Raw genomic sequence first — 26,011 nt, 5'->3', positions numbered from 1 at the left:
TATCAGACTGAGCCTGGCACACATGGAGGAGGTATTAACCCTACCCAGGACATCAGCCCATAGCCCTTCCGTTACCAACGCCCCCAGGCTCGTTCCTTTACAGGCCGCCCCCTCTCCCTCCATGACCCACTTGCGGATCATCGCCACGTTTGCTGCCCAGTAGTAACTCCCTAGGTTTGGCAAAGCCACCCCTCCTCGGTCCCTGTTGCGTTCCAAGAACCCTCTCCTAACCCTCGGGGTCTTATTTGCCCACACATACCCCATAATACTCCTACCTACTCTTGAAAAATCCCTTGGTGATCACGATGGGGAGGAACTGAAACACGAACAAAAACCTCGGAAGGACCACCATTTTGACCGACTGCACCCTACCCGCCAACGAGAGCGGGAGCATGTCCATCTTTTAAAATCCTCCTCCATTTGCTCCACCACCCTCGTCAAATTCAGTTTATGTAGGGCCCCCCAACTTCTGGCTATCTGGATCCCCAGATACCGAAAACTCCTCTCCACCCTCCTCAGCGGTAGGTCCCCTATCCCTCTTTCTTGGTCCCCTGCCTGTAATACAAAAAGCTCACTCTTCTCTACATTAAGCTTGTAGCCCGAGAACTCTCCAAACTCCTTCAGAGTCTGCATGACCTCCACCATTCCCTCCATTGGGTCCGCCACGTATAGCAGCAGGTCATCCGCATATAGCGATACCCGATGCTCCTCTCCCCCGCGGACTATCCCCCTCCATTTCTGAGACTCCCTAAGTGATATGGCCAAGGGTTCGATCGCCAATGCAAACAGGGGGGACAGTGGGCACCCCTGTCTCGTCCCTCGGTACAGCCGAAAGTACTCCGACCTCCACCGGTTCGTCACTACACTCGCCACCGGGGCGCTGTAAAGGAGCTTAACCCATCTAATAAACCCTCCCCCGAACCCAAACCTGCGCAATACCTCCCAGAGGTACTCCCACTCTACTCGGTCAAAGGCTTTTTCCGCATCCATAGCTGCCACTATCTCCGCCTCTCCTTCCTCCGATGTCATCATTATCACGTTTAAGAGCCGCCGCACATTGGTATTTAACTGCCTGCCCTTTACGAATCCCGTTTGGTCCTCGTGAATCACCCCCGGGACACAGTCCTCAATCCTAGTGGCCAGTACCTTCGCCAATAGCTTAGCATCCACATTGAGGAGCGAAATCGGCCTGTACGATCCACATTGCAGTGGATCCTTGTCTCGCTTTAGAATCAAGGAGATTGTCGCCTCCGGCATTGTCTGGGGCAGGGTTCCCTCCTCTCTTGCCTCGTTGAAGGTCCTCACTAGTAGCGGGGCCAGCAGGTCCACATATTTTCTATAGAACTCCACCGGGAACCCGTCCGGCCCCGGGGCCTCCCTGCCTGCATGCTCCCCAAACCCTTACTCAACTCCTCCAACCTAATTGGTGCACCCAAACCAACCGCCTCCTGCTCCTCCACCCTCGGGAACCCCAGCTGGTCCAGGAATCGCCTCATCTCCACCCCCCCCCCCCCCCCCCTGCCGGGGGCTGGGATCTGTACAGCTCTTCATAGAAGTCCTTGAATACCTTATTTATTTTCGTTGCACTTCGAACTGTGGCTCCCCTTCCATTTTTGATTTCCCCCTATTTCCCTCGCTGCCGCCCTCTTACGGAGCTGGTGCACCAGCATCCGACTAGCCTTTTCCCCGTACTTGTAAGTCGCCCCTTGCGCCTTCCTCCACTGTGCCTCCGCCTTGCCCGTGGTCAGCAGGTCAAACTCCGTCTGGAGCCGTCGCCTTTCCCCAAGTAATCTTTCCTTCGGGGCCTCTGCGTATCTCCTGTCCACTCGCAAGATCTCCCCCACTAACCTCTCCCTTTCCATTCCCTCTGTCTTCTCCCTATGAGCCCTGATGGAGATCAGCTCTCCCCTGATCACCGCCTTCAACGCCACCCATACCACCCCCACGGGCACCTCCCCATTGTCATTGGCCTCCAAGTACCTTTCAATACATCCCCTCACCTTCCCACACACCACCTCATCAGCCAGCAGTCCCACATCCAGCCGCCACAGCGGGCATTGGTCCCTCTCCTCTCCCAGCTCCAGTTCCACGCAGTGCGGGGCATGGTCCGAAACGGCTATGGCCGAATACTCCGTCCCCTCCCAGAACAAAGAAATCTATCCGGGAGTAAGCCTTATGCATGTGGGAGAAAAAAGAAAATTCCCTGGCCTGCGGTCTTGCAAACCTCCATGGGTCCACTCCCCCCATCTGATCCATAAACCCAGCACCGTATTGAAGTCCCCTCCCATTATCAGTCCTCCAGGTCTGGAATGCGCCCCAACATGCGCTTCATAAATCCCGCATCATCCCAGTTCGGGGCGTATACATTTACCAACACCACGCACGTCCCTTGCAACCTACCACTCACCATCACATATCCCCCTCCATTATCCGCTACGATAGTCTTGGCCTCAAATGACACATGCTTTCCCACCAGAATTGCCACCCCTCTATTTTTTGCGTCCAATCCCGAGTGAAATACCTGACCTGGTCCGCCACCTTCAGGTGTGTCTCTTGGAGCATTGCCACGTCTGCCTTCAGTCCCTTCAACTGCGCGAACACTCGAGCCCGCTTCACCGGCCCATTCAGGCCCCTCACGTTCCACGTTATCAGCCGGATTGGAGGGACTCTCACCCCCCCCCAGCCGACTAGCCATCTCCTTTTCTGGGCCAGTCCCTTGTCCGCGTCTCCCTCACTCTCCAGTCCCCCAGCCGGGGGACCCCCGTCCCAGCCACCTCTTCTGTGTCCCGTTCTCTTTCGGCCAGTGCAGCAGCAACCCTCTCTCCCGCCCCCCCCCCCCCCCCGGCTAGATCCCTGTCTAGCTTTTTTGCTCCCCCATATCCCTCCCATAAGTCAGCTGACACCTGCTGACCCCGGCTTCCCCTGCCATCCCTTTGACCCCCCCGTGTGGGAATCTCCCAATCAATGTACATTCCTTTGTTCCCCTTCCCGCCTTTCTTGCCGCGCGCGGGAAAGACAACCCCGCGCTTTCCAAAGCCTGCCCCGCCCCCCATGGCGCAGCTCCTGTCGTGGCCTTGTCCCTCTCCCCCAGCCCATATGGCATTTCCTGCGCGTGGTTGACCCCTATGTACAACAACCATCATACTTCAACCCTCAAACAACCCCCTCCCACACAAACCCTCAATTAGAGTCCAATTTTTCAGCTTGTATAAAGGTCCACGCCTCTCCGGGCGTTTCGAAGTAGTGGTGTTGGCCATTATGTGTAACCCACAGTCACGCTGGCTGCAACATTCCAAATTTCACTCCTTTCCGATGCGGCACCGCTTTGGCCCGGTTGAAACCCGCTCTCCGCTTAGCGACCTCCGCGCTCCAGTCCGGGTATATTCTGATCTCCGCATTGTCCCACTTGCTGCTCCGTTCCTTCTTGGCCCATTTCAGGACCCTCTGTCCGTAAACCGGTGAAATCTCACCACCATCGCCCTTGGCGGCTCTTTTGCCTTGGGCTTCCTCGGTAGCACTTGGTGCGCCCCATCCAGCTCCAGCAATCCCGGGGGGGCCTTCGCACCCATCAGCGTCCCAATCATTGTGCCCGCATATGCCGCAGCATCGGCCCCCTCCACTCCTTCTGGGAGACCCAGGATCCTCAAGTTGTTTCTCCTTGATCTGTTCTCCAGGTCTTCGAGTCTTCCCGCCCACGTCTTGTGCAGCGCCTCGTGCCGCTCCACTCTCTCCGCCAGGCCCACGAGCTCGTCGTCGTTCTCACTCACTTCTTCCTGGATCTTCACCTCTTGGGCTTTCTGGGTTGCTCCAAGTCTTTCAATCATTGCCAGTATAGACGCCACCATCTCCTTACGCAGCTCCTCGAAGCAGCACTTGATGAACTCTTTCATCTCCTCTCTGCCCGTGGGTGCCGCCATTTTGCTTTTTTCTTATTTCTTCTCCTGCTGCTCCAGGGCCGCTTTTTTCGCCGTTTCGCTGCGGGTCCGATCCATGCAGGTTTGTAGGGGACCTTTCTCCTTCCTTCCCCACGGGTTTTTTTTAAAAAAAAGTGCCGTTGGGGCTCCGTTAGCGGGCCCAAAAGTCCGTTTTCGGGGGAGCTGCCGAATCGCGCGGCTTAGCTCCGCATCGCCGCAACCCGGAAGTCTAAAAAGCAGTTACAAGATACAAAAACCATCAGCACACACACAACCACCCCCTGTCCCCAATGGCAGCCCCACAGTGGCAGAAAGGTGCTCAACGAGCAGCACAGACCACTGGAAAAGGACCAATATAGGGTACAATGTGAGAGAGAGGGAGGGAAAACCCCTCCTCTCCCACGAAGGGGCCACACTTCATTCCAAATCAACAGTTCCTTTAAACAGGCCACCAGCTACAAAGCCAGCATACAGCCACTTCTCTCTTCTTCCCCCCCCAATGGGAATCCCACGTCAGTGGAAAGGCACCCAAATGAGCAGCACAGACCACCGGAAAAGAACACATCAAAGCCCTGCCCTAACGGCAGCCCCATGTCAGTGAAAAGGGACCCAAGTGGGTAACGCAGACCACCGGGAAAGGACACACTGATACAGGTCATGGTAGAAGAGAGAGGGAGTCTTTTACTAAACCGTACAGAGCATATCAAAAGAAGGGAGGCATGGAGTGGGGGGTCTTTAGTGACCAAATCGTGGGTGTCGGTCACTTGAGGGAGGTGCTGGTACCAGTGATTTTGGGGGGTGGGGGGGGAAAAGGTCTCTGCTGTGGGTAGATGGGTGGGGGGTGTCTGTAGGGTTGTCTGGAGATTGAGGAGCCCCTTAAATCGATTCCCGGTTCTCCAAGGAGCTAGCCTGGCCAGTGTCTTTAGGTCCTGCCCATCTCTTTCCCGGCTGGAATCTCCCCAAGCTTAAAAAAAAATGACTTTAGTGTGGGTGGATTGCACTGTGGATCATACTGACCCAACCGGTGGGAATCTGATTTTCACGCTGGGGAAAACACTTCAAAATCTTTTGGGCGAATTCTGCCCATTAAGTGGAATAGAAAAATTTGGATAACTTTTTCAAGTTAATTATTGAATTGGGCAACATAGTAAAAGGCTCGTTTTATTGCCAGGAAGCATATCTTTACATAAAGATTGATTGATTATTAGAATGGACTTTGATTATTAGAATGGACTTTTCTATAGCGGAGTTGGAGGCAAAACGTTATAGCTGTTTTAAGAAGAAGTTTGATACCATAATTGTAGGAATAGTTGCTTTGGAATGGTGAGCTAAGTTGTATCAATAGCCATCACCGTCCGTTTATTTGTGTAAGGTGTAAATAATTTATTTGCATGTCCTTTCCTCCACATTTTTAGTACTTGGACACTAGTGTTGGAAACATCATGGGCGGGATTCACTGTTGGCTGACTGCAAAATCGCGATTGGGCAGAGAATAGATTCCGATGCTAAAATCGCGATGGGCGCGGTTTGACGTCAATCACAATTTTCCGTCACCCCGACAGCGATGTCAAACCAGCCCAGAAGGCACGTACAGTAAATACCGTTTGCATGCCATTAGCGTGCCCAACCCAGTATTCTCCGTGGCCTCCGCGATGCTCTTCCTCCGCTGGGCCAAGTTTCCGACGGCGCAGTTCACTTGTGCATTTAAAAATCGTGAAACTGGACTTCCGGTTGCGGCGATGACCAGCTAAGCCGCACGTTTCGGCGGCTCCAGCTCCAACGGACCTTCGGGCTCTTTTAAGAGCCCCAACGGGAAATTTTCGCGCGACGAAACCCGGTGTGGAGTGAGTTAATAGGGAGTCCCCCCCAAGGAAAGAGGAAAATATCGGCGGTGGCGGCTGCAGCGCGAGGAATCCTCGAAGATAGGGACAGAAAGGAAAAAGGAACAAGATAGCGGCGGAGAAAGCCCAGGCGACATGGGGGCCCGATCAAGACGAATTTTTAAGACGGTGTGTGGAGCTACTAAAGGAGGTGCTGACCCCGATGCTACAGGCAATTGAGGGGCTTAAGGAAGCACAAAGGACCCAGGAGACTGAGCTCCGCGTGGTGGAGCAGAAGGTGACGGATAACGAGGACGAGATCCTGGGCCTGGCGGTCAAAACACAGACGCACTCCACAAAAAGTGCATTGAAAGGATTGAGGCCCTCGAAAACAGAGCACGAAGGAAGAATCTTCGGATTCTGGGTCTCCCTGAGGGAGTGGAAGGAGCGGACTGCGGGGCTTACGTGAGCACGATGCTAAGCTCGCTGATGGGAGCTGAGGCCCCTTCGGGCCTCTTAGAAGTGGAGGGGGCTCATCGGGTCCCGGCGAGGAGACCAAAAGCAGGAGAACCACCCAGGGCGACAATCGTGCGATTTCACCGCTTTCATGATAGAGAAGTGGTTCTGAGATGGGCCAAAAAGGTACAAAGTAGTAGGTGGGAGAATGCAGTGGTACGGGTGTACCAGGATTGGAGTGCGGAGGTGGCGAGAAGGAGGGCGAGTTTTAATCGAGCCAAGGAGGTGTTACACAAGAAGGTGAAGTTCGGGATGCTGCAGCCGGCACGACTATGGGTCACGTACCAGGAGAGACATCACTACTTCGAAACGGCGGAAGAAGCATGGACCTTTATTAAAGAGGAGAAATTGGATCGGAACTGAGGGACTGATATTACAGGGAAATGTTACTGTCGATGTATATAGAGAAGTAAACTGGGAAGGGGGGAGACACTAAGAAATGTGGGCGCCGGTGGGGGGGGAAAGAAGGGACATAGGCAGATGATGAGGGATGGGAGTGGGGTCGGAAAGGGAGCTGCACCACAAGGGGCAGGCCAGCTACAGAGGTGTTCCCGCGCCAGAAAGATAATGGCGGGAAGATAGGCGCAAGGTAGATGGGAGTTCCCCACACGGGGGGGTCAAGGAGTGAGCAGGAGAAGCCGGGGTCAGTTGAAGTCAGCTGACTTGCGGAAGTAACATGGGGGGAGCAATCACGCTAGAGGGGGATCTAGCGGGGGGGGGGGGGGGGGGGGAGGATAACTGGGTTGCTGCTTCAGAAATCAAAGAGGAACTGGCTCAAGAAAGGGTGGTCGGGGCTGGAATGCGACACCTGGGGAACGAGTGGGAGCGCGGAATCGGGACGTGGGACTGGCCTAGAGAAGGTGATGGCTAGTCGACATGGGAAGGAGGCAGGTAGCCCCCTAGTAAGGCTGATCACGTGGAACGGGAGAGGCGTAAATGGACCGATTAAAAGGGCCCGAGTGCTCGCGCACTTGAAAGGACTGAGGGCAGACGTGGCTATGCTCCAGGAGACGCACCTGAAGGTGGCGGACCAAGTTAGGTTAAGGAAAGGATGGGTGGGACAGGTGTTCCATTCAGGACTAGATGCAAAGAATAGAGGGGTGGCCATACTGGTGGGGAAACGGGTAGCATTCGAAGCAAGGAGCATTGTAGCAGATAGTGGAGGCAGATTATGTAATGGTGAGTGGCAGGCTGGAGGGAATGGAGGTTGTGTTGATTAACGTATATGCCTCAAATTGGGACGATGCGGGATTTATGAGGCGGATGCTGGGACGTATACCGGACCTGGAGGTAGGAAACTTGATATTGGGAGGAGACTTCAACACCGTGCTGGACCCAGGGTTAGATAGATCCAGATCTCAGACCGGAAGAAGGCCGGCAGCGGCCAAGGTGCTTAAGGGGTTTATGGACCAAATGGGGGGAGTGGATCCATGGCGATTTCTTAGACCGAGGGCCAGGGAGTAAGGGGAAAAAATGGTGATCGAAACATTTTCAATAAAATATATTTTTAAAAAAAAATCGTGAAACTGGCGTCGTGGCTGCTGAGGCGGTACGTAAAATGTCCAACATCACCTTAGTTTGCTGACAGTTGTGTCGCTGGCCGGGTGGGCTTCTGCCAGGGCCGGGGTGAGTAGCGGAGGATGGCCAGGAGTTCACCTTTGGACTGTGGACAAGCCTGCCTATTTCCAAGAAGTCACCGGACCAGGATGGAAAACTGGCAAAGGCAAATGTGATTTACTGGAGACCACATCACAGACAAGCTTTTACGTTGTGGACCTGTGGTTTTTTAAACCAGTGTGTTTTGAGGGATAAGCCGAGAAGGCAGGCTACCCTAATTCACTCTCCCTGCCTGACCTGAAATTACATGTGTTAGCAACCTGCTGACAGAGAATCCCCATCCGAGTATAATTTTTTCCCGCATTTGGAAACCTGCAAAGCTGAAAGGAGAAGAACTGACTCAGCTCTCCAGTCTCTAGATAAATTGCACACTTCTCCATCCTGGTCATAAGTGCTGCAAAAATGTAGATAATAGTAGGTAAATTATATGAACTGAAATGTGTTCTGCATGGCCAGTTTTCATCAATTGGCCACCATTAACACACAGTAATAATAAATAGTAACAGTCATTTACTTGAATGAGATGTTGCATTCTCATACCCATAACCACAATTATAGATGTTGAAACAGAGAACATACAGTGCAAAAGGAGGCCATTTGGCCCATCGAGTCTGCACCGACCCACTTTAAGCCCTCACTTTCACCTTACCCCTGTAACCCAATAACCCCTCCTAACCTTTTTGGACACCAAGGGCAATTTAGCATGTTCAATCCATCTAACCTGCACGTCTGTGGGAGGAAACCGGAGTACCCGGTGGAAACCCACACAGACACGGGAAGAAGGTGCAGACTCCGCACAGACAGCGACCCTGGGACAATTAAAGGTGTGTTACCGTTCTTCAGTACATTAATTTTTCTTTACACCTCACATTAATAAATGCTTTGGAGCTGAAACTGTTTTCATTGCAAATGAGAATATGCATGTATTGAACAAGTTCAATTATATTTTAGACAAATCTACAGTTTAGGTTTATTTCCAAAGTTTAAACACAATTAAAAAAATTGCTTTTGGTTATCACACAGGAGGTAGATCGCACCATTTGTGCAGCAAGTGTTCTTCATCAGGCTGATCAAGCCATCCGTCGTTTGGTATCCCAGTCTATGAAAACTGCGAAAGGTATGACTAATATACTATGAATACACAATACACAAGAGCTGTAATTTATGTACCGTTGGTTTGTTATTATTCTGTGAAATAAACATAGTACTGTAAGCAAAACTGAGACATGCTGCCTACTTAGTAGACTGCTGTGAAGTGGTAGTCCACCGAGATCAGTGCTGTATGAAATTCCTTATTTTAATCAGATTTGCATGTGAACATTTTGATTAATTAATCACATAGTACAGTTTCAACACATGGGAAACATTTTCACCTACATCATAACCTAGTAAACACCATCCAAAAATAGAAATTGCTGGAATTGCATAGGTCATTAAATCTGTAATGGAGAAGATATGGTACCATTTCATGAATAACCCCATGTCAGAAATGAAAACTAAAAGCAAACATTCTAACAGGACTGGAGAAAATAAAGCAGAAAGGGAGAGAATCAACAGAGTTTTAAACACAGAAAGGAAATTAGTGGGTTGAAAACCTTACTATGTGCTTAATCAAAAATGTTTCCAAGATCTAAAATATGATTTCAGTGAACCAATGGAGACACAAATATTGAAAATAGCCAAAACAGGATGAAAGAAATCCAGATTGGAGAATGAATGAAATAAACACCAGATGTCCGCTCTCCCCGCTCCCCACTGCCTGATCTCACGCCATCCCGCTCTCCCCGTCACCCTTCCCCTGTCGTCCGCTCTCCCCGACACCCGAGCTCTTTGTCAGTTCACTGTCCATGTTTGCCCTGATCTGGAGATTTGTGCATTTTACCTGTCCAATCAGAGGCTGGAGTCTTGAGAAGCCAGGCTTTGATTGGACAAGCAGTTTGATGGCATTTTTCACATTATATATATTTTTACAGATGGGTCAAAATCCTGGAACAACCTCCCTAACAGCACTCGGTGTACCTACCTACACCACGCAGATTGCAGTGGTCAAGAAGGTGGTTCACCACCAGTTTCTCGAGAACAATTAGCGATGGATAATAAATGTTAATTTTCCAGCGAAGCTCACATCCCACAAACTAATTTAAAAAGTACTAGAACTGCAATGTTACAATTTCTATAGCACTTTAACAGCAGTACAGAAACAAATGTGGGAAATGTATTAGTTCACCTTTAACAGAACTCAAGTACTGCCAGAATATGGGAATACTGTAAATGAACCATTTTAGCACTTTCCAACATCTGTATAGTGTCATTCTTTTGTTTTAACAATAATTCTCATTGTTAAAATTGTTTATTCTAGATAAAAAACTAACAAAATGTAATATGAAGTTACTATCTGAAGAACTCAACAAGCTTAAGACCGTGCTTTTGGAGGATCTTCGGCATGTCACTTTCCAAGGCAATTCCATAAAGCTGTGCAGTGATGTTAATGCAGTTGTCGAAGAAGCTGCACACAAATTTGATCAAAAAAAGGAACACATTGTAATGAAATTTCTAAAATTCCAGACTTGATAGTGCATAGTACAATGTTGCCTCACTATAGTGTGATTACGTTGAATTTGCAAGCCAAATTATTCTCCTGGAAAATTGATACTACTTTTTGTTGTTCAAGAGGTACACTGGAAAATAAATGATACAATTTTGTTGTGCAATATTTGTGATATTTAACAGCCATAAATCTGCTGAAAGATAAAATAAATCCACTATTATATCTAGATGTAATTTAGAAATTTCAAGATTGCTGCATTTAATTTTCTGTAAACTGGGTTTCCACAAGCTATAAAGTCTTGACATGAAGTGCCATTAAATTATTTTATTTAGTGGGAAATGCAATAGTTTCGGTTGCTTTTCCCTGCTCCAACTTTCTTTCTTGTAGCCTGGGAGGCAATAACAGTCAAAGTGCTCATTTAACATAAGCCTAAACAGTGGCACTGGCTCTTATCCAATACACAACTCAGTGAGGCACTGAGGAGCACAGGGAAGGGTACCTTCTCAAGTTTTGATTTCCACTCCCTAACTAGTAATGCTGAAGCTAGTGATAGCAACTCAACTGATCAGCTAAGGACCTGGGTGTGGACAATTTTAATAAATATTGAGGATAAAATCTATCTTGATATTATCATTTGTAAGCACTTTATGGATGGTTGAGCACCTTTTTGAAGGACCATGTTTTTGTTTGCAGAGATTTTCTTACAACTGTAATAATTGCACTTTTTGAAGGGGTATTGTTCTGAGATTGAAAAGTTGTAACAAAATTGATTTGGAGAACTTGCATTAAAAATGTTAACTCAAAAGTGGTCTACATAGCCCATAGATTTTAAAACAGGAGTCCTGTGAGAGAAATCAAGAATATGTCGTCTTTTTCTCTCTTTTACAAATGATTTCTGTTGGTATATAGTAATAAAAAATAATTTCCGCTTGAAGAACACATTCTTTGTGTTGTCTTTCAAAGATTGAATGCGGGACGCTGAGTGCGTAATTACTTTTATAGAATTTCTGCACCCAGAAAATCATTGATATATACCTTAGACGCACATTTCAAGGACACTCCCGAGGCAGAAATCTCAGCTCCCTCCACTGGATTCTGAGGCAGGGGTAGGGGAGATTCCCTGCAGGATTCTGCACACCCTACCCAGACAAGATTTTAGGGTGGGACAGCCAGGGCCTCCAGGAAGCCCACCCATGTCCCTCACTTTAGGCCCTTTTCCTGTCCAGTCTAATTTTTTAAGCTTTCGGGTGCCCAATGAATGACTGAGGGCAGGAAACTGAAAAAGTTCTCACCATTGATCCTGGGTGGGAAGTGGGACATCTCAATCGGAAGGCCCCTTCAAACTGGGAGCCTGGTGAGCTCCAGCCTTCCCTCCTTCACATCTCTTTCCCCGCCCCCGCCCCGACACCTAGAGCGATTCTCCCAAGAGAATCCTCTGCTGTCTCCGAGACCCAAGGGATTACCAGAACTGGGTCCCACTCAGTGCCGCAATACCTTTTCCGGCCACTGCAGTACTGTGCCTGGATGGGCTGGAGAGCTGTCGGCCAATGTGCGGATGGAAGTTCTGCCTACTGCCAATCAGTTAACACATCGTTGACACCATAAGTATAGGCTAGAATGGGGATCATTGGATAATTCCCCCATTAATCTCATTGCTGTGACACGGATTAATTTGATGCACATAATCAGTGTTATACAACTATCCTTCACTTTGGCAGATAAATTATTCTGATGTACCCTGAATATTCTGTGGTTCTGGTCCCGAGTTTGGTTTGTAGGCACTCTGGGGCCATAATTTGATAGCCTGTATTCAGGACATAATGTAAAAATAAAACCATAGAAGGGAGCAGTCACAGAGTACGTATTGGCCTACACGCTATGGTTCTAAAAGAAATGGATGCCATGTTACGATTTTCCAAAATTCCCTCGATACTACAACAGCCTGTGAACAGGAAGTTAGCAAAACCAACTCTGCTATTCAAGAAACAAGGGAGAAAACAGAAGTACAGGTCTGACATCAGGGTACGGGAAAATGTAACAATATTATTAAGAAAGTCTTTAATTGGAAAATTATAGTACGATCAGACATGGTTTTATAAAAGAGAAATTATGCACAACAAATTTATTATAGTTTTTTTGAAGCCATAACTAGTAAAGGGTGGGTGTAGTATACATGAATTTCAATAAGGTCCCACATAAGATAAGAGTTTAGGGAGTTGGGGGTAATAGATTAGCATGGATGGAGGATTGGTTAACGGAAAGGAAGCAGAGGGAGGGATAAATGGGGCATTTTCAAGTTGGCAGAATGTAAACTAATGCAGACCCGCAAAGATCAGTGCTGTGGCCTCAGCGATTTCCAATCTTGTTTTTTTGTGCGCGTAGGCACAGGACAAGGCAATAGCCATTTCAGGCACTAGATGGAGTTCTTTACAGCCTGAATGATTTTGGCAACCCTACTGATGTTGGATGGCCTCTACTAATGACTTTTTAGATGAAGAGACAGAAGAGTCATGTATCAAAAGTTACTGATGATACAAGCCAAATGGATTGAAAGCTGTGAGAACACAAAGACAGCTAAGAATTGTGGGTTAAGTATCAGCGACAAGATGACTGGAGTATATTGTGAGGTTATTCACTTTGGTCATAAGAATAGAAAAGCAGAATATGCTAAAAGGTGTGAAACTTCTAAATGTTTAGATTAGGTATGCACGTACAAGGAAACAAACGGTTACAATGCAGGTACAGCAAGACACTAGGAAGGCAAATGGCACTTTGGCCTTTATTTCATGGGAATTGGAGTATAAGAATAAGGAAGTCTTGCTACAATTGTATAGGATTTTGGTAAAATCATAATTTGATCTCCATATCTATAGGAAGAATATACTTTCATTGGAGATAGTACAGTGAAGGGTCACTAGATTGGTTCCTGGGATGTGGATTGGCCTTTGAACAGAGGCTATGTAAATGAGGTCTACACTGTCTGGAATTTAGAATGAGAGGTGATCTCACTGAAACATAAGGGGCTGGATTCTCCGCACCCCGATGCCGAAATCACGGCGCGGATCTAAAATGGCCTAGCTATTGGGATACTTGCGTGGTGGCTGCGGACTCAGTCCGCGGCTGCCCTGGTCGGGAGCAGGCCGATTGAATGGCAAGGGGGGGGGCCTTACAGGCGGCCAGGAAATGTTTGTGCAGGCGGACAGGGTTGGGTGAGTGGCTGATCGGGTGGTTCATTTTTTGGGTGCAGCTCCACGGTCCGAGTCTGCCATGGAGCACGGCGCGGCCCCAGGAGGCCGCCGCTGTGCGCAGCCTCCGACCCGGAAGTGCAGGGGCCCTATCTGCAGCAAAAGCTGCTAGATCTACGCCGGGTCCCTGCTAGCCCCCTGCAGGGCTAGGAATTTGTGGCCATTTCATGCCAGGTTTTCTGGCGTGAAACTCCACCGTTTTGACACCGGCGTGGGGACACGGAGAATCCAGCGCAAGATACTGAAGGGGCTTCTTAGGATATAGAGGTTTTTTCCACTGGCTAAGGAATCTAGAACAAGGGGGCACAGTCTCAAGATAAGGATCAATCATCTTGAGCTGAGATGAGCAGAATTTTCCACTCTAAAGAGATATCTGTAAAATTGTCGACCCCAGTTGCGGATGCTCCATTGTTTCGTATGTTCAAGGCTGAAATAGGCAGATTTTAGTAATAATAATCTTTATTATTGTCACAAGTAGGCTTGAAGTTACACTCCGGCACCTGTTCGGATACACTGAGGGAGAATTCAGAATGTCCAATTCACCTAACAAGCACGTCTTTCGGGGCTTGTGGGAGGCAACCGGAGCACCCAAAGGAAACCCATGCAGACACGGGGAGAACATGCAGACACCGCACGGACAGTGATCCAAACCGGGAATCAAACCCAGGTCCCTGGCGCTGTGAAGCAACAGTGCTAACCACTGTGCTACCATGTCACCCATTTCTTGGCCTCAGGGAATGAAGGAATCAATGTAGGGACTGGGTGGGAAATTGGAGTTAAGGCAGATCAGCCATTGAATAGTGGATCAGGCTTGAGGGCCCATATGGTTTACTCGAGCTCCTACTTAACATGTTTTTTTTGTACCAAAGTTTCTTTCCCATATTCTCCCTTATGATATATATATATATATATATATATATATATATTATGCAGCTATACGCACACATACACATATAATATATATATAAAATATATATATATATAAAAGCGGCTATACTTTTTGTTATATGGGAGCAGTTTATTAAAATGTGTTCCAAGGAAGGTTTTTCCATTTGATCTGCCATGATATACGAAAAGCATTTGTATATCCATGTGGGAAAAAAAACAGGTTTATTTTAGAAAATGTAAACTTTTACTTTATTATACAAAGCAACCAATACCTTCAGTTACACTTTATACTAATTAAAGCAATACAAGAAGGTATTATATAAAATGCAACTCAAAAACTGAATTTGCCAGCCGCGTTTTATTTTGCACAATCTAACTCAAAAACAGGAATAATGTTTAAACTGCTCATATCACTGCACAGTGCATTTTGCAACTGCCACTTTTAGGGGCACTGAGGTTAGATGATCTCACATTAAATATTCAGGCACGTAACTTTTAAAATATACATTTTATTGAAGAACAAACACTGGCTAGTTTAAACGCTGTTAGTATTTTTCTATCAAGCACTTGTACAAATGTTAGCAATAGTTTAAATTAAATGACTATTTAACAATCACATTAACAGTTTATTCACATTTTTACAGTACCTAAATTTAATTCTGTATTGAATATATATGCACGTTAATGTGTACATATATGCAAACAGCATTGCTAGAAAGGCAAACAAAAAATGACTTTATTTTAATTAAAAACATGTAACAAAACTTCCATTGTACAGTGTACAAAATTAAATCGGGGTTTATAAAACTTAATTCGACAATGCATTATTAAACACAAAGGCTTGGAATAATCAAGCCAACAGCTCAACCTGCACTTCTTCCATCAAATTCCTTAATGCTCTAGTTAATAAAGTGCTATCTCAGTGGTGTCTGTCATCGCATTAATAGACATTTACGTATATAATCACATACAACAAATCAATGATGGAACACTGGACTCAGTTTGGTCAGACTCACTGGAGGATACTGGACTCCCATGTGGTCAGAAATGCTAGAGGATAATTTTGAGGAATCTGAGAAAAGTTACTGCAGTAAAGATCTGGTTGAACTCCTGATTTTATAGGTAGCTATATTCAAAAATACAAAATACCACATCTATCAAAATTAATTTCCTAGCTGTTCTCAGATGAATGAATAAGTAAAATGTCATCACATGGCATTCCAGGATTTTACAGCTGTTTTGGAAATCACATGTAATTCTGTCCATTTAATTAGACCCATTTCTATGATGACCGAATAAACAAAATTTATTTTTTTAATAGCTATGATCAGTAGATCTTCCAGGACTTCATTGGTGTGTATGTTCTACAATAGTTCATTTTTGCGTAAAAACTGAATATTAGTCGCTTTGTTAACAATGTGATTGTCCTAACTCAAAGTGTATAAATATAAATAATTGGCAAACAGACCAAGAATGTTTCTTTAAAGATCTTTGCTCAGTTAAATCCTCCATAAAATTCAGCAGTACTAAAGCTCTACTAGCCCATACCCTGATTCACACCAAGTCCTGCTGACCCACCAGCCCTGTGTTCACTCTCCATCCAAGCAGCAATTAAATTAAAATTCTCATTCTTGCGTTCAAATCTCACTGTTGCCGTCTCCCTTCTTTCTTTGTAATCTTTTCAAGTATTGTAACCCTCTGACAGCTCTGTATTACTCCATTTCTGGCCTTTTGTGCATCCTCAATTTCTTTGTCCACCGGATCCATTCAGCTGTCTAGGCCATAAAGTCTGGAATTATGACAACTGGGGTAAGGTACTAGAGGGCAAGTGCATCTTTGAAACCTTCACTAAAAATGATTAGTAGTTTTAGCAATAGAATAAATTAACTAAAATGAGATGCCTTAAATGTCCTGTCCTCGCGCTGCAAAAACAAAAGGGAAGAACTGAATTTTCAAACAGAATAGAATTGCATTTTGGTTTTAAAATGTTATATGTAACAGCTGTGCAAGTCAAAACAGAATTAACATAAATTGGCCCCATTAGGTATCTGAGTCATCCCGAGTTGCTATGCAATATAATTTTAACAAGTTTGTCTGTATGGTTAATAAAGAAGCTTGAAAATGGTTTGTTATTTTAAGCCTTAGCACTCAGCAGCTTAAAAAAAAAGGACTTCCACTTACATAGCCTCATGTGTCTCAAAGCTCTTCATGTACAAGTATAAAACTACAGTAATTTGAATTGCAGTAACTTAGATAGGCACAAATACATCAATTGAAATTAATATTTTTTGGTGGAAAAATGTCCATAGCTGCGGACAGAGTTAAACAGCTAGCAGAACAAGGCTTTCCAAGATTCCATGTTCTTATGTCACTGCTTGTTTTATATTTTGTATGCATGCTTAGAGCTGAGGAGTTCCAAACCAATATTAAAATTCGCAAGAAACTTAAATCAGGGGCTGGTTTAGCACACTGGGCTAAATAGCTGGCTTTTAAAGCAGACCAAGGCAGGCCAGCAGCATGGTTCAATTTCCGTACCAGCCTCCCCGAACAGGCGCCGGAATGTGGCGACTAGGGGCTTTTCACAGTAACTTCACTGAAGCCTACTTGTGACAATAAGCGATTTTCATTTAATTTCATTCATTCATTTCAAATTGACCACTGGGGCACTGCCGAGAAGTTGAGTGAAGCAGACAAGATCATTTTTCAAGGATTGCATCTCCTACAATAAAACACTCACTCAGAACTGAAATATTGCATAATTAATGCAGTCAACTCTTAGTGTGGGTCAGACTCAGAGGTGAGATTGTAAACGGAGGAAAGGTGATGCACATTCACAATCACCTTGTGAAGTCAGTATCACTGCTTTTTAAAAAAAAAATCCAATATTCCATCATCTAAACTCCACACTGAAAAATGAAATATTCATTTATTGTTTAATGTATATAACAATTTTAAAAGATGCTTGATAGAGTATCTTCTGAAAATTTATATCCTGGAATTCTCAAAAATGAAACACTTTTGCAGATGTATTTCCTAGGCACCTCTGGTTATTAGTCTTCAAAATTTAGGCTACAGTTTATGCTAATTGAGATTTTGTAGCACAAGCCAGTAATGCAGATCATAATTGAATGATGAATGTAAATCCACTTCCCCCCCCCCAATGACCACTATAACTCTTTGTCAATATCAATTTGAAATCAATAAAGGAGAATAAAGCAGACAAGGGGGCAAACTCACCTCAGATTGACATAATCTACATTTCCAAAGTGACATGAGAGAAATACAGTGCTGTTGTTTTGCCAAACAACTGGACATGGATATGTTGTGCTAAGTACTAACCAATTGTATTTAAAATCAAGTAATTTGAAATAAAAAGCTTTGTAAATTTGATCAATTTCAGCCTTGAAGGCACAAAAGGTGTGTAAATTGTATTTGCTTTGGTGGCAAGCACACTCGGAGTCAAAACAGAATTTATAATCAACACTACACTATTGCCAATAAGTGTGACCTGTGGAGGAAAGATATTTTTTAAAATATACAATAGAGACTATTTTTTTGTAAATAGAGTATCTAGTGTGTATTACTTTTTTCATTCCCTCACTTCTGCAAATGTTGATCATTCACTTTGCACCAACCTTCATGCAAAGAGATAATTTCTGCTATATCTGAATTTTGGTCTCCGAATACCAGTCGCCACAAACCTCGGGAATGCAAATGTGAAATTCCCTGCATTTATTTTTACCCCAGAAACTGATCTTAACCCATCAGCTGATTAGCATATTTTTGTGGATTTACAATGCTGTCAGTTACTGGAGCAAATTATTTATACTATGGAAATGAACCAAGAGGGAGAACTGTGGATCTACAGCCAGTTCCACTCCAGCAATATTTAAAAAAAAAAAGTGCTTTGTGTATTCTAAAACCTATCTGTAAAGAACAGGAAATAATGTTTGTAGGTGATATATTAAGGTCACTCAGTTCAAAATATATATTTTGCTTGAAGTACGATATTCACAAAGTAATCTAATTGCTTCTTTAAATTCTGTAGATTTGAACTACTTGTTTGCAATAAAAATCACTAAATATAACAGCTACACTGCACAGTGAAGAGGAAAACTTTCAAAATATATTCCAAACAAAAATTCTACCTGTAAAATCTATAACAACGTTTAAAAACCAAGGCGTAAATTTTAATGATGGTTCTCCAGTTTGGCTGCCTTAATTTTAACCTAAAAGTTGCGGAAGTCCCAGAAAACATAATTATATTTATGCTATTTTCCCAGGGTTTCTGTAACTCTTTTGTTGACATTATGGTGGACAAGTGTTAGAGCCTCTATGAAGATCCAGCTTTCAACAATGTAAAAGATTCAGGCTGTTAGGAATTACAAGAAAAGTAAACTAATAATTAACAAAGGACTTTTGCGTTGCAAGTAAAAAGCTGAGAATAGAATGGTGGAAAGAGAATTAAATGGTAACAGGTCTGTGTAGATGACCATAATTCAGGTAGAAGCAAATGCCAGATTGAGAGAAATACATAAAGAGCAATAAACAGATTGTGTGAGAAGGGGAATTTGTCTATATAACTGTGTTACATGTAAGGTTAGTGTTTATGCACGAACCTTATATACTGGAAGTTTAGAAAAAAGTACAACGCACTAGTAAACTGCTGAAGCTCTTATCGTCTTGTCATAAGTAATCAAAGGGTTTAGTTCACATGAATGTGTTATTTGTATGCATCAAGGTATCTATTTAATTTGTATTGCACATGTTGGGTTTATATTGTTTTCATATATAAAGATTATCGGACAATTCTGTTGAGTCCATGTCTCTGCATTAAAGTAAAAAGGTGAGGATTGTCCTAACATATGCCACAACAAGGATGGTTTTTGGTGTTGTCAGATCATCCAGACACTACCCACGTGCAAAATGAAGACATAGACGGTGCCAACTACTTTTGGCAGGTACTGCAATTTTGGAATTTCAAAACTCTACGAAAGCACTTTACATTTTTGTAGCATCGAGTTATGGATTTTTGACATTGATGTAGAAATGTTTCTCCAGTCCTCAGAATTAGCATACGGACATTTGTAGAAATTTGCTTTGAATTTTGCAGTGAAGATGTGAATGCTTACTAGAATTAAGGACTATTTTATGTTGCATTTTTGACTAAAAATTTACCTTTTTCAGTTGTTGCTGTCCATGTTAAAGCACAAAACCTTTGAATGTGCTGTTAAATGGGCAACTTAATTCAATCTCAGAATTTGTTTAAAATTTAAAGTATCCAATTCTTTTTTTTCCAATTAAGGGGCAAATTAGAATGGCAAATCCACCGACCTTGCACATCTTTGGGTTGTGGGGGTGAGACCCACATAGACACGGGGAGAATGTGCAAATTCCACACGGACAGTGAGCCGGGGCTGGGATCGAACCCAGGTCCTTGGCGCCATGAGGCAGCAGTGCTAACCACTGTGTCACCATTAATCTCAATATTTTAATGCAGGAAGAAAAATTCAGTAGCAAAAAATGCATTAAAATAATATAACTTATTCATTTAATTAATTGTTATTTCAATTTACTGCAGACTATTAATAAAGAATATACCTGGGGCAAAGTAATTGGAGTTTACATCTCTTCAGTTATCTGTGCATACATTTTTTATCTCTCAATAATGACAGTTGGATACTAAACAAGATCAGCACTTGACACAGTGATATAACCAAAACATATTCCACTCTAAGACCACTGCAATCTTTTCAGAGGTAATGCTATTACCAAAGTTTACTCTTTTCTAGTACAGGAGATGTATGAAATGGTGCTGCACCAATATACTTTGAAGTGCTAGAGTCTAATTCATACCTACTTAGAAGACTGTGATGAAAAGCATTTTAAAGTGTTCACAAAAGGAAAAAAATGGTGAGGCAAGTAAATCATTCCCTCTTAATACATATTTAATAACCTCAATATGAACCAACATTAGTCCAATATGTATTAAAATTGAATACCAACATTTATTTAAGTGCTGTATTGTTAATTCTGCTTATGTTGACCCCGAGCAAAATGACAAGCAAAGTCATATTTGTCTCTACATTTACATCCACATATGTTACATTGGAATGGGTTCTTATAACCATGGCAGCCCATGTGAATTGTATAAAGGATATTGTCCGCAAAATACATGTCACAGTGCTGGCAATGGTGCAGAAGCTGGGGATCCTGGACCTGAAGTGCAGGAGCAGGAGTGCTAGGCTGGCTGTTCGTCACGCTGGGTGTACTTGTGTGAGCACTGTGCTCACTACTGGGGCCTGCCACAGGACTGAAGTTCTGCTGATTGTGCGTGGGACATGCATCTGGACTGATAGGGGATGAACTTTGGGCCACACTGGAAGCTACCGTGGAAACGACTGGTGCTGTAGACTGTGAGATCACATATGGTTTTTCATCCCTGCAGGTTACCACCTCAGGAGATGCCGGAACTTGGTTTTCAGATGGAAGGCTGGACAATTGGCCTGCTAAGGTAGAAAGCTGGTTTAATGGATTATCCACCATAATATCTTGTGTGTCCCTCGAGATCCCACCAGACTGTACTTTTTGCAAACCCTCACAGGAGTTAGCTGACAAATGAGAAAAGTCATTGAGGTAATCTGGCTTCTGTACCACCATGGAAGTAGGATTTAGATTAATCAGAAGTCTTGTCCCATAACTCAAGGAGTTGCTAGTTTTTTTCTGTAAAACGCCCAACATGTTCTTATTTGTCAGGCACGTTTTAGCACCTTTCAAGGGAAGAAGTTTGTGCCTACGTCTACGGTGATGGGACAAATTACTTCGATCACTGCAGCAGAAGGAGCAAAGCTCACATTTGTATGGTTTTTCACCTGTGTGTGAGCGCATATGTGCTTCGAGGTGCCGCTCATACGCTGAAGCAAACGGGCATAGGTGACATCTGTGGGGCTTCTCACCTGTATCAGAAAGAATAGATCAGCAAACCTTGCCATTTTCTCTCCCTTTTTGCATTTTTCCTCCTCTAAGCATCTTGTGCTAAAGAGCGGTGGAACTCAGAGATCATGGCCAACAATCTCATCTGGTTGTCAACTGACAGGCAGCGTGATAGCCATGTAACAAGACTGGATTAGTTTTGTTTTTCTTTCCTCATGGTGAGACAGTTCAGATTTATGGATTTTTTTCTGATGCAGGTCAGTTACGAAGTGATGAAACTCCTCCCATGTAGCGGAAGGATGCGTGTCAATTGGATTCATGCACCACCTAATCCCATTAAGAGCAGGTATTTTAGCTAACTGATGAAATATGAAAGGTGACTAAACAAAATGATCTCAACTACTGTTATCCACCATCTGATTAAGAAGAAAATCTCATTTAAAATGTCGAGGAAGAAATAGGTTTCCACTTAAAAATCAACAGAAGATAACATATCTCTAAGATGAATTTGAAAAGAGGTGATAACATTTCCTGATTTCCACATCACAGCCCAATGTATATTATGTTGCTGCCATTCTCTACTTATTAAAAACAACTTCTCAAATGTGACTACAATCAAAAACTGTAGCTGTTATATGCTGGTTTTACACTGTTATACACCTTACTTAGAGGAGCAGTACTGTACTATGCTATAGTTGTCTTGACCAGATGTTATTTATAGATACTTTAATCCTTACCTGCTTTTTCTTTAGTCCTGGCCCTTTCACTTTAAACAGGGAGACTCACCATCGGTACTCCTTTTAAAGAAAATCAAACTGTTACAAAGAATTGTGATCAAATTTGACATCCTTTTGTTTCTTTTTGTGTGAAAAAATTGGTGTTTAAATAGGGAGAATGAGTTTCTGGAGAAGCCCCTGCAAGAAGTCACTAAGCATACCTATCAGTGTGGAGAAACTGGAGACACCATAAAAACAGCAAAAGGGACACTGATTTAATCTGACTTAATCAAAGTATCTGTTGAAGTCAATCTAATTTTCTTAAAATGCCAAACAATAAATGGACATGAACTAATTCCAATGATGAGGTTTTCAAAACTCAACTTGAACCACAGAAATCCAATCCCAATACAGAATAAAATACAAGTTAACTGTATTAAGGGGCACTGATGGTGAGACTCCATTTAAGTCTACTTATGTGAAGGAATATGTCACACTCCTATTATAATGAATACCACAACCTTGAAATCAAACTGCATGATTGCTATTGAAGGTCCAGTTTTGCCACATTCAGAATTTAAGTGTTGTCATAAATTTTCTTAATTTGCATCATGAACAGAACTCCCCTTGCATCATACAACCTATCATTTCTGACCTACCTCACTTTCAAAATAAGTCCAAAGGTTGATTGATTCATTTCCAATTGACATTCCAAAATTTTAATTCAACACTGCTGAGCATGTTAATTAGATTATCATGTTTTCACTTTATTGTACAGTACTGCTCCTTTAGGTAGTTTGAATAGAAACAAACACTTCTGACAATTACTTCTATTTTGGGTCATTTAGAAGTCATCATTGAATAGTCATTACCTGTGTGCATTCTGATGTGCTCCATCAGCCGTGCAGTCCCTTTGCTAGCATAGTTGCAGTATCGGCACTTCAGTTTTCCATCGTAAGTCCTTTCCAGCCCATCAGACATGAGCCCAGAGCCATCATCCAATGAAACTTCAACTGAAGCATGATGCATTCCATTATGATCAATTTCTGAGCCTGTAGTAATAAATCCCAGAAAGTGATTAAGATTTAAAAATACAACTCTCTGCAACTTGAAATAGAAGGCAATCCAAGAGAATAAAAACATATTTACAAAGCAGGTATCACTAACATTTGAATGACAGCATTTCTAAGTATATAGGGAACAGGAAATTCTGGATTTGGTGATGTGTAATGAGGCAGAGTTGATTAGGGAACCGAAGGTGAAGGAACCCTTAGGGAGCAGTGACCACAATATGATAGAATTTACCCTGAGAGAAGCCGGAATCAGATGTAACAGTATTACAATTAAATAAGGGTAACTACAAAGACATGAGGGAGGAGCTGGCCAGAGTTGATTGGAAGAGGAGCCTAGCAGGGAAGACAGTGGAACAGCAATGGTAGGAGTTTTTGGGGGTTATTCGGGAGGCACAACAGAAATTCATCCCAAAGAGGAGGAAACATGCTAAGGGGAGGGAGGACAAGGCATCCATGGCTGACGAGGGAAGTCAAGGACAGCATAATAGCAAAAGAAAACCATACAAAGTGTGAGGATTAGTGGGTTGCCAGAGAATAAGGAAGCCTTTAAAAGCGAGCAGAGGACAACTAAAAAAGCAATAACGGGAGCATGGTAGTCACCACTAATGTATTATACTGTACATATATATATATATATATGGGTTTTACGGTAAGGCCCCTGTACTACAGGTACGGGGGTAGATCCCTGCTTGCTGGCTCCGCCCAGTAGGCGGAGTATAAATTTGTGCTCTCCGAACAGCAGCTATTTCGTCAGCTGCTGTAGGAGGCCACACATCTCTGTAATAAAGCCTCGATTACATTCTACTCTCGTCTCGTCGTAATTGATAGCGCATCAATTTATTACACAGAGATTTTCAGAGATGGACCTCTGCATCAAGCCGGGTCGCCTGCAGCTGCATCCTCAAACAGACAACGCCAAAAAAGACTTTGAACATTGGCTAGCCTGTTTTGAAGCTTACATCGGGTCTGTGCCAGACCCAATCCCAGAAGCACAGAAGCTCCAGATTCTGTACACATGGGTGAGCTCCAACGTTTTCCCCCTCGTCCAGGACACGCCGACCTACGCAGAAGCCATGGCGCTACTGAAGGAAAATTACGCTCAGCGGACCAACAAAATCTATGCCAGGCATCTCCGGTCCACGCGGTGCCAACTTCCCGGTGAGTCTGTGGAAGATTTCTGGCGTGCCCTGCTCGCCCTAGTGAGAGACTGTGACTGCCAGGCCGTTTCGGCCACTGAACACTCAAATCTGCTGATGAGAGACGGGTTCCTTACGCGCATAGGGTCTGAATACATTCGCTAGCGCCTCTTAGAAGGGGCCACACGTGACCTTGCGGCGACCAAAAAACTAGCGCTCTCGCTTACGGTCGCATCATGCAACGTTACGGCCTATGCCCCAGACCGCTCGGCCCACCCCCCCTGTGCATCATGGACCCCGCCGTCGGCCACCCCATCAGCGACAGCCCCAGCCAACCCCACGCCTGTGCCGCGGCCAACCAACTCCGGGGGACCCAAATGCTACTTCTGTGGACAGTCAAAACACCCCTGGCAGCGCTGCCCGGCGCGGAACGCCCTCTGCAAGGCCTGTGGCAAGAAGGGACATTTCGCTGCAGTGAGCCAGGCCCACTCATTCACTGCTATTGTCCCAGCACCACCACGTGCGGCAAGTGGGCGCCGCCATCTTCCCCTCCTCGGACCACGTGCGGCCTGTGGGTGCCGCCATCTTGCTCTACTCACAACACGTGCGGCCCGTGGGCGCCGCCATCTTGCCTGTCTCAGAGCCAATGGGCGCCATCTTGCCTCCCCCAAGACACGTGCGGCCCATGGGCGCTGCCATCTTACCCGCCTCAGGACCCATGCCCGTCGGGCACCTCATCAGGCCGTTCATCGCCTGCAACCGCTGACGACCAGCCGCATCTCGCCTCGGTCACGATTGACCAGTCTCGACCGCACAACCTCGCGCCGCTTCGACAAAGGTGAAGGTCGACAGGTACGAGATCTCCTGCCTTCTGGACTCCGGGAGCACGGAGAGCTTCATCCACCTCGATACGGTAAGGCACTGCTCCCGTGCGGTACACCCCGCTAACCGGAGAATCTCCCTGGCCTCCGGATCCCACTCCGTGGCGATCCGGGGGTACTGCATTGCTACCCTCACCGTCCAGGGCGTGGAGTTCAGCGGCTTCCGTCTCTACGTCCTCCTCAACCTCTGTGCTGCCTTGCTACTCGGCCTGGACTTCCAGTGCAACCTCCAGAGCCTAACCCTGAAATTTGGCGGGCCCTTACCACCCCTTACCGTTTGCGGCCTCGCGACCCTGAAGGTCGACCTGCCTTCCCTTTTTGTAAACCTAACCCCGGATCGCAAACCCGTCGCAACCAGGAGCAGACAGTACAGCGCCTAGGAAGGACCTTCATCAGGTCGGAGGTCCAGGGGCTGCTGCGGGAAGGTATCATCGAGGCCAGCAACAGACCCTGGGAGAGCCCAAGTGGTAGTGGTAAAAACCGGGGAGAAAAACAGGATGGTCGTTGACTACAGTCAGACCATCAACTGGTACACGCAGCTCGACGCATACCCCCTCCCAAGCATATCTGATATGGTCAATCAGATTGCATAATACCGGGTCTTCTCGACCTGAAATTTGCCTACCACCAGCTCCCCATGCGTAAGGCGGACCGCCGATACACTGCGTTCGAAGCAGACGGCCGCCTTTACCACTTTCTTAGGGCCCCTACGGCGTCACCAACG

At 45.1% G+C, this 26,011-nt stretch overlaps 2 protein-coding genes across 3 annotated transcripts in view; one reads left to right on the top strand and one right to left on the bottom strand.

Moving 5' to 3' along the window:
- Positions 1-11,352, top strand: part of LOC140392305 (L-seryl-tRNA(Sec) kinase) — a gene marked incomplete at its 5' end in the record, with an annotated part of 40,992 nt that extends 29,640 nt beyond the window's left edge. The window contains 2 exons of the mRNA XM_072477621.1: positions 8,891-8,984; positions 10,227-11,352. Of these exons, the coding sequence (XP_072333722.1) occupies positions 8,891-8,984; positions 10,227-10,438 (306 nt within the window). The remainder of the gene's footprint in view (positions 1-8,890; positions 8,985-10,226) is intronic.
- Positions 11,353-15,041: 3,689 nt separating this feature from the next.
- LOC140393164 (zinc finger protein Pegasus-like) overlaps positions 15,042-26,011 on the bottom strand; it is a 51,782-nt gene continuing 40,812 nt past the window's right edge. For both annotated transcript variants that reach the window (XM_072479284.1, XM_072479285.1), the window contains exons 4-5: positions 23,070-23,249; positions 15,042-21,504 (exon numbers count right to left, since the gene is read on the bottom strand). In XM_072479284.1, coding sequence (XP_072335385.1) covers positions 20,576-21,504; positions 23,070-23,249 — 1,109 coding nt within the window. In that variant the 3' untranslated portion in view covers positions 15,042-20,575. The remainder of the gene's footprint in view (positions 21,505-23,069; positions 23,250-26,011) is intronic.

The sequence above is a fragment of the Scyliorhinus torazame genome, chromosome 16 (genome assembly GCF_047496885.1).
Source record: "Scyliorhinus torazame isolate Kashiwa2021f chromosome 16, sScyTor2.1, whole genome shotgun sequence".
NCBI classification, from domain to species: domain Eukaryota; kingdom Metazoa; phylum Chordata; class Chondrichthyes; order Carcharhiniformes; family Scyliorhinidae; genus Scyliorhinus; species Scyliorhinus torazame.
Note: the sequence above shows the minus strand (reverse complement) of the source record. Positions and strands in the feature narration are given on the sequence as shown.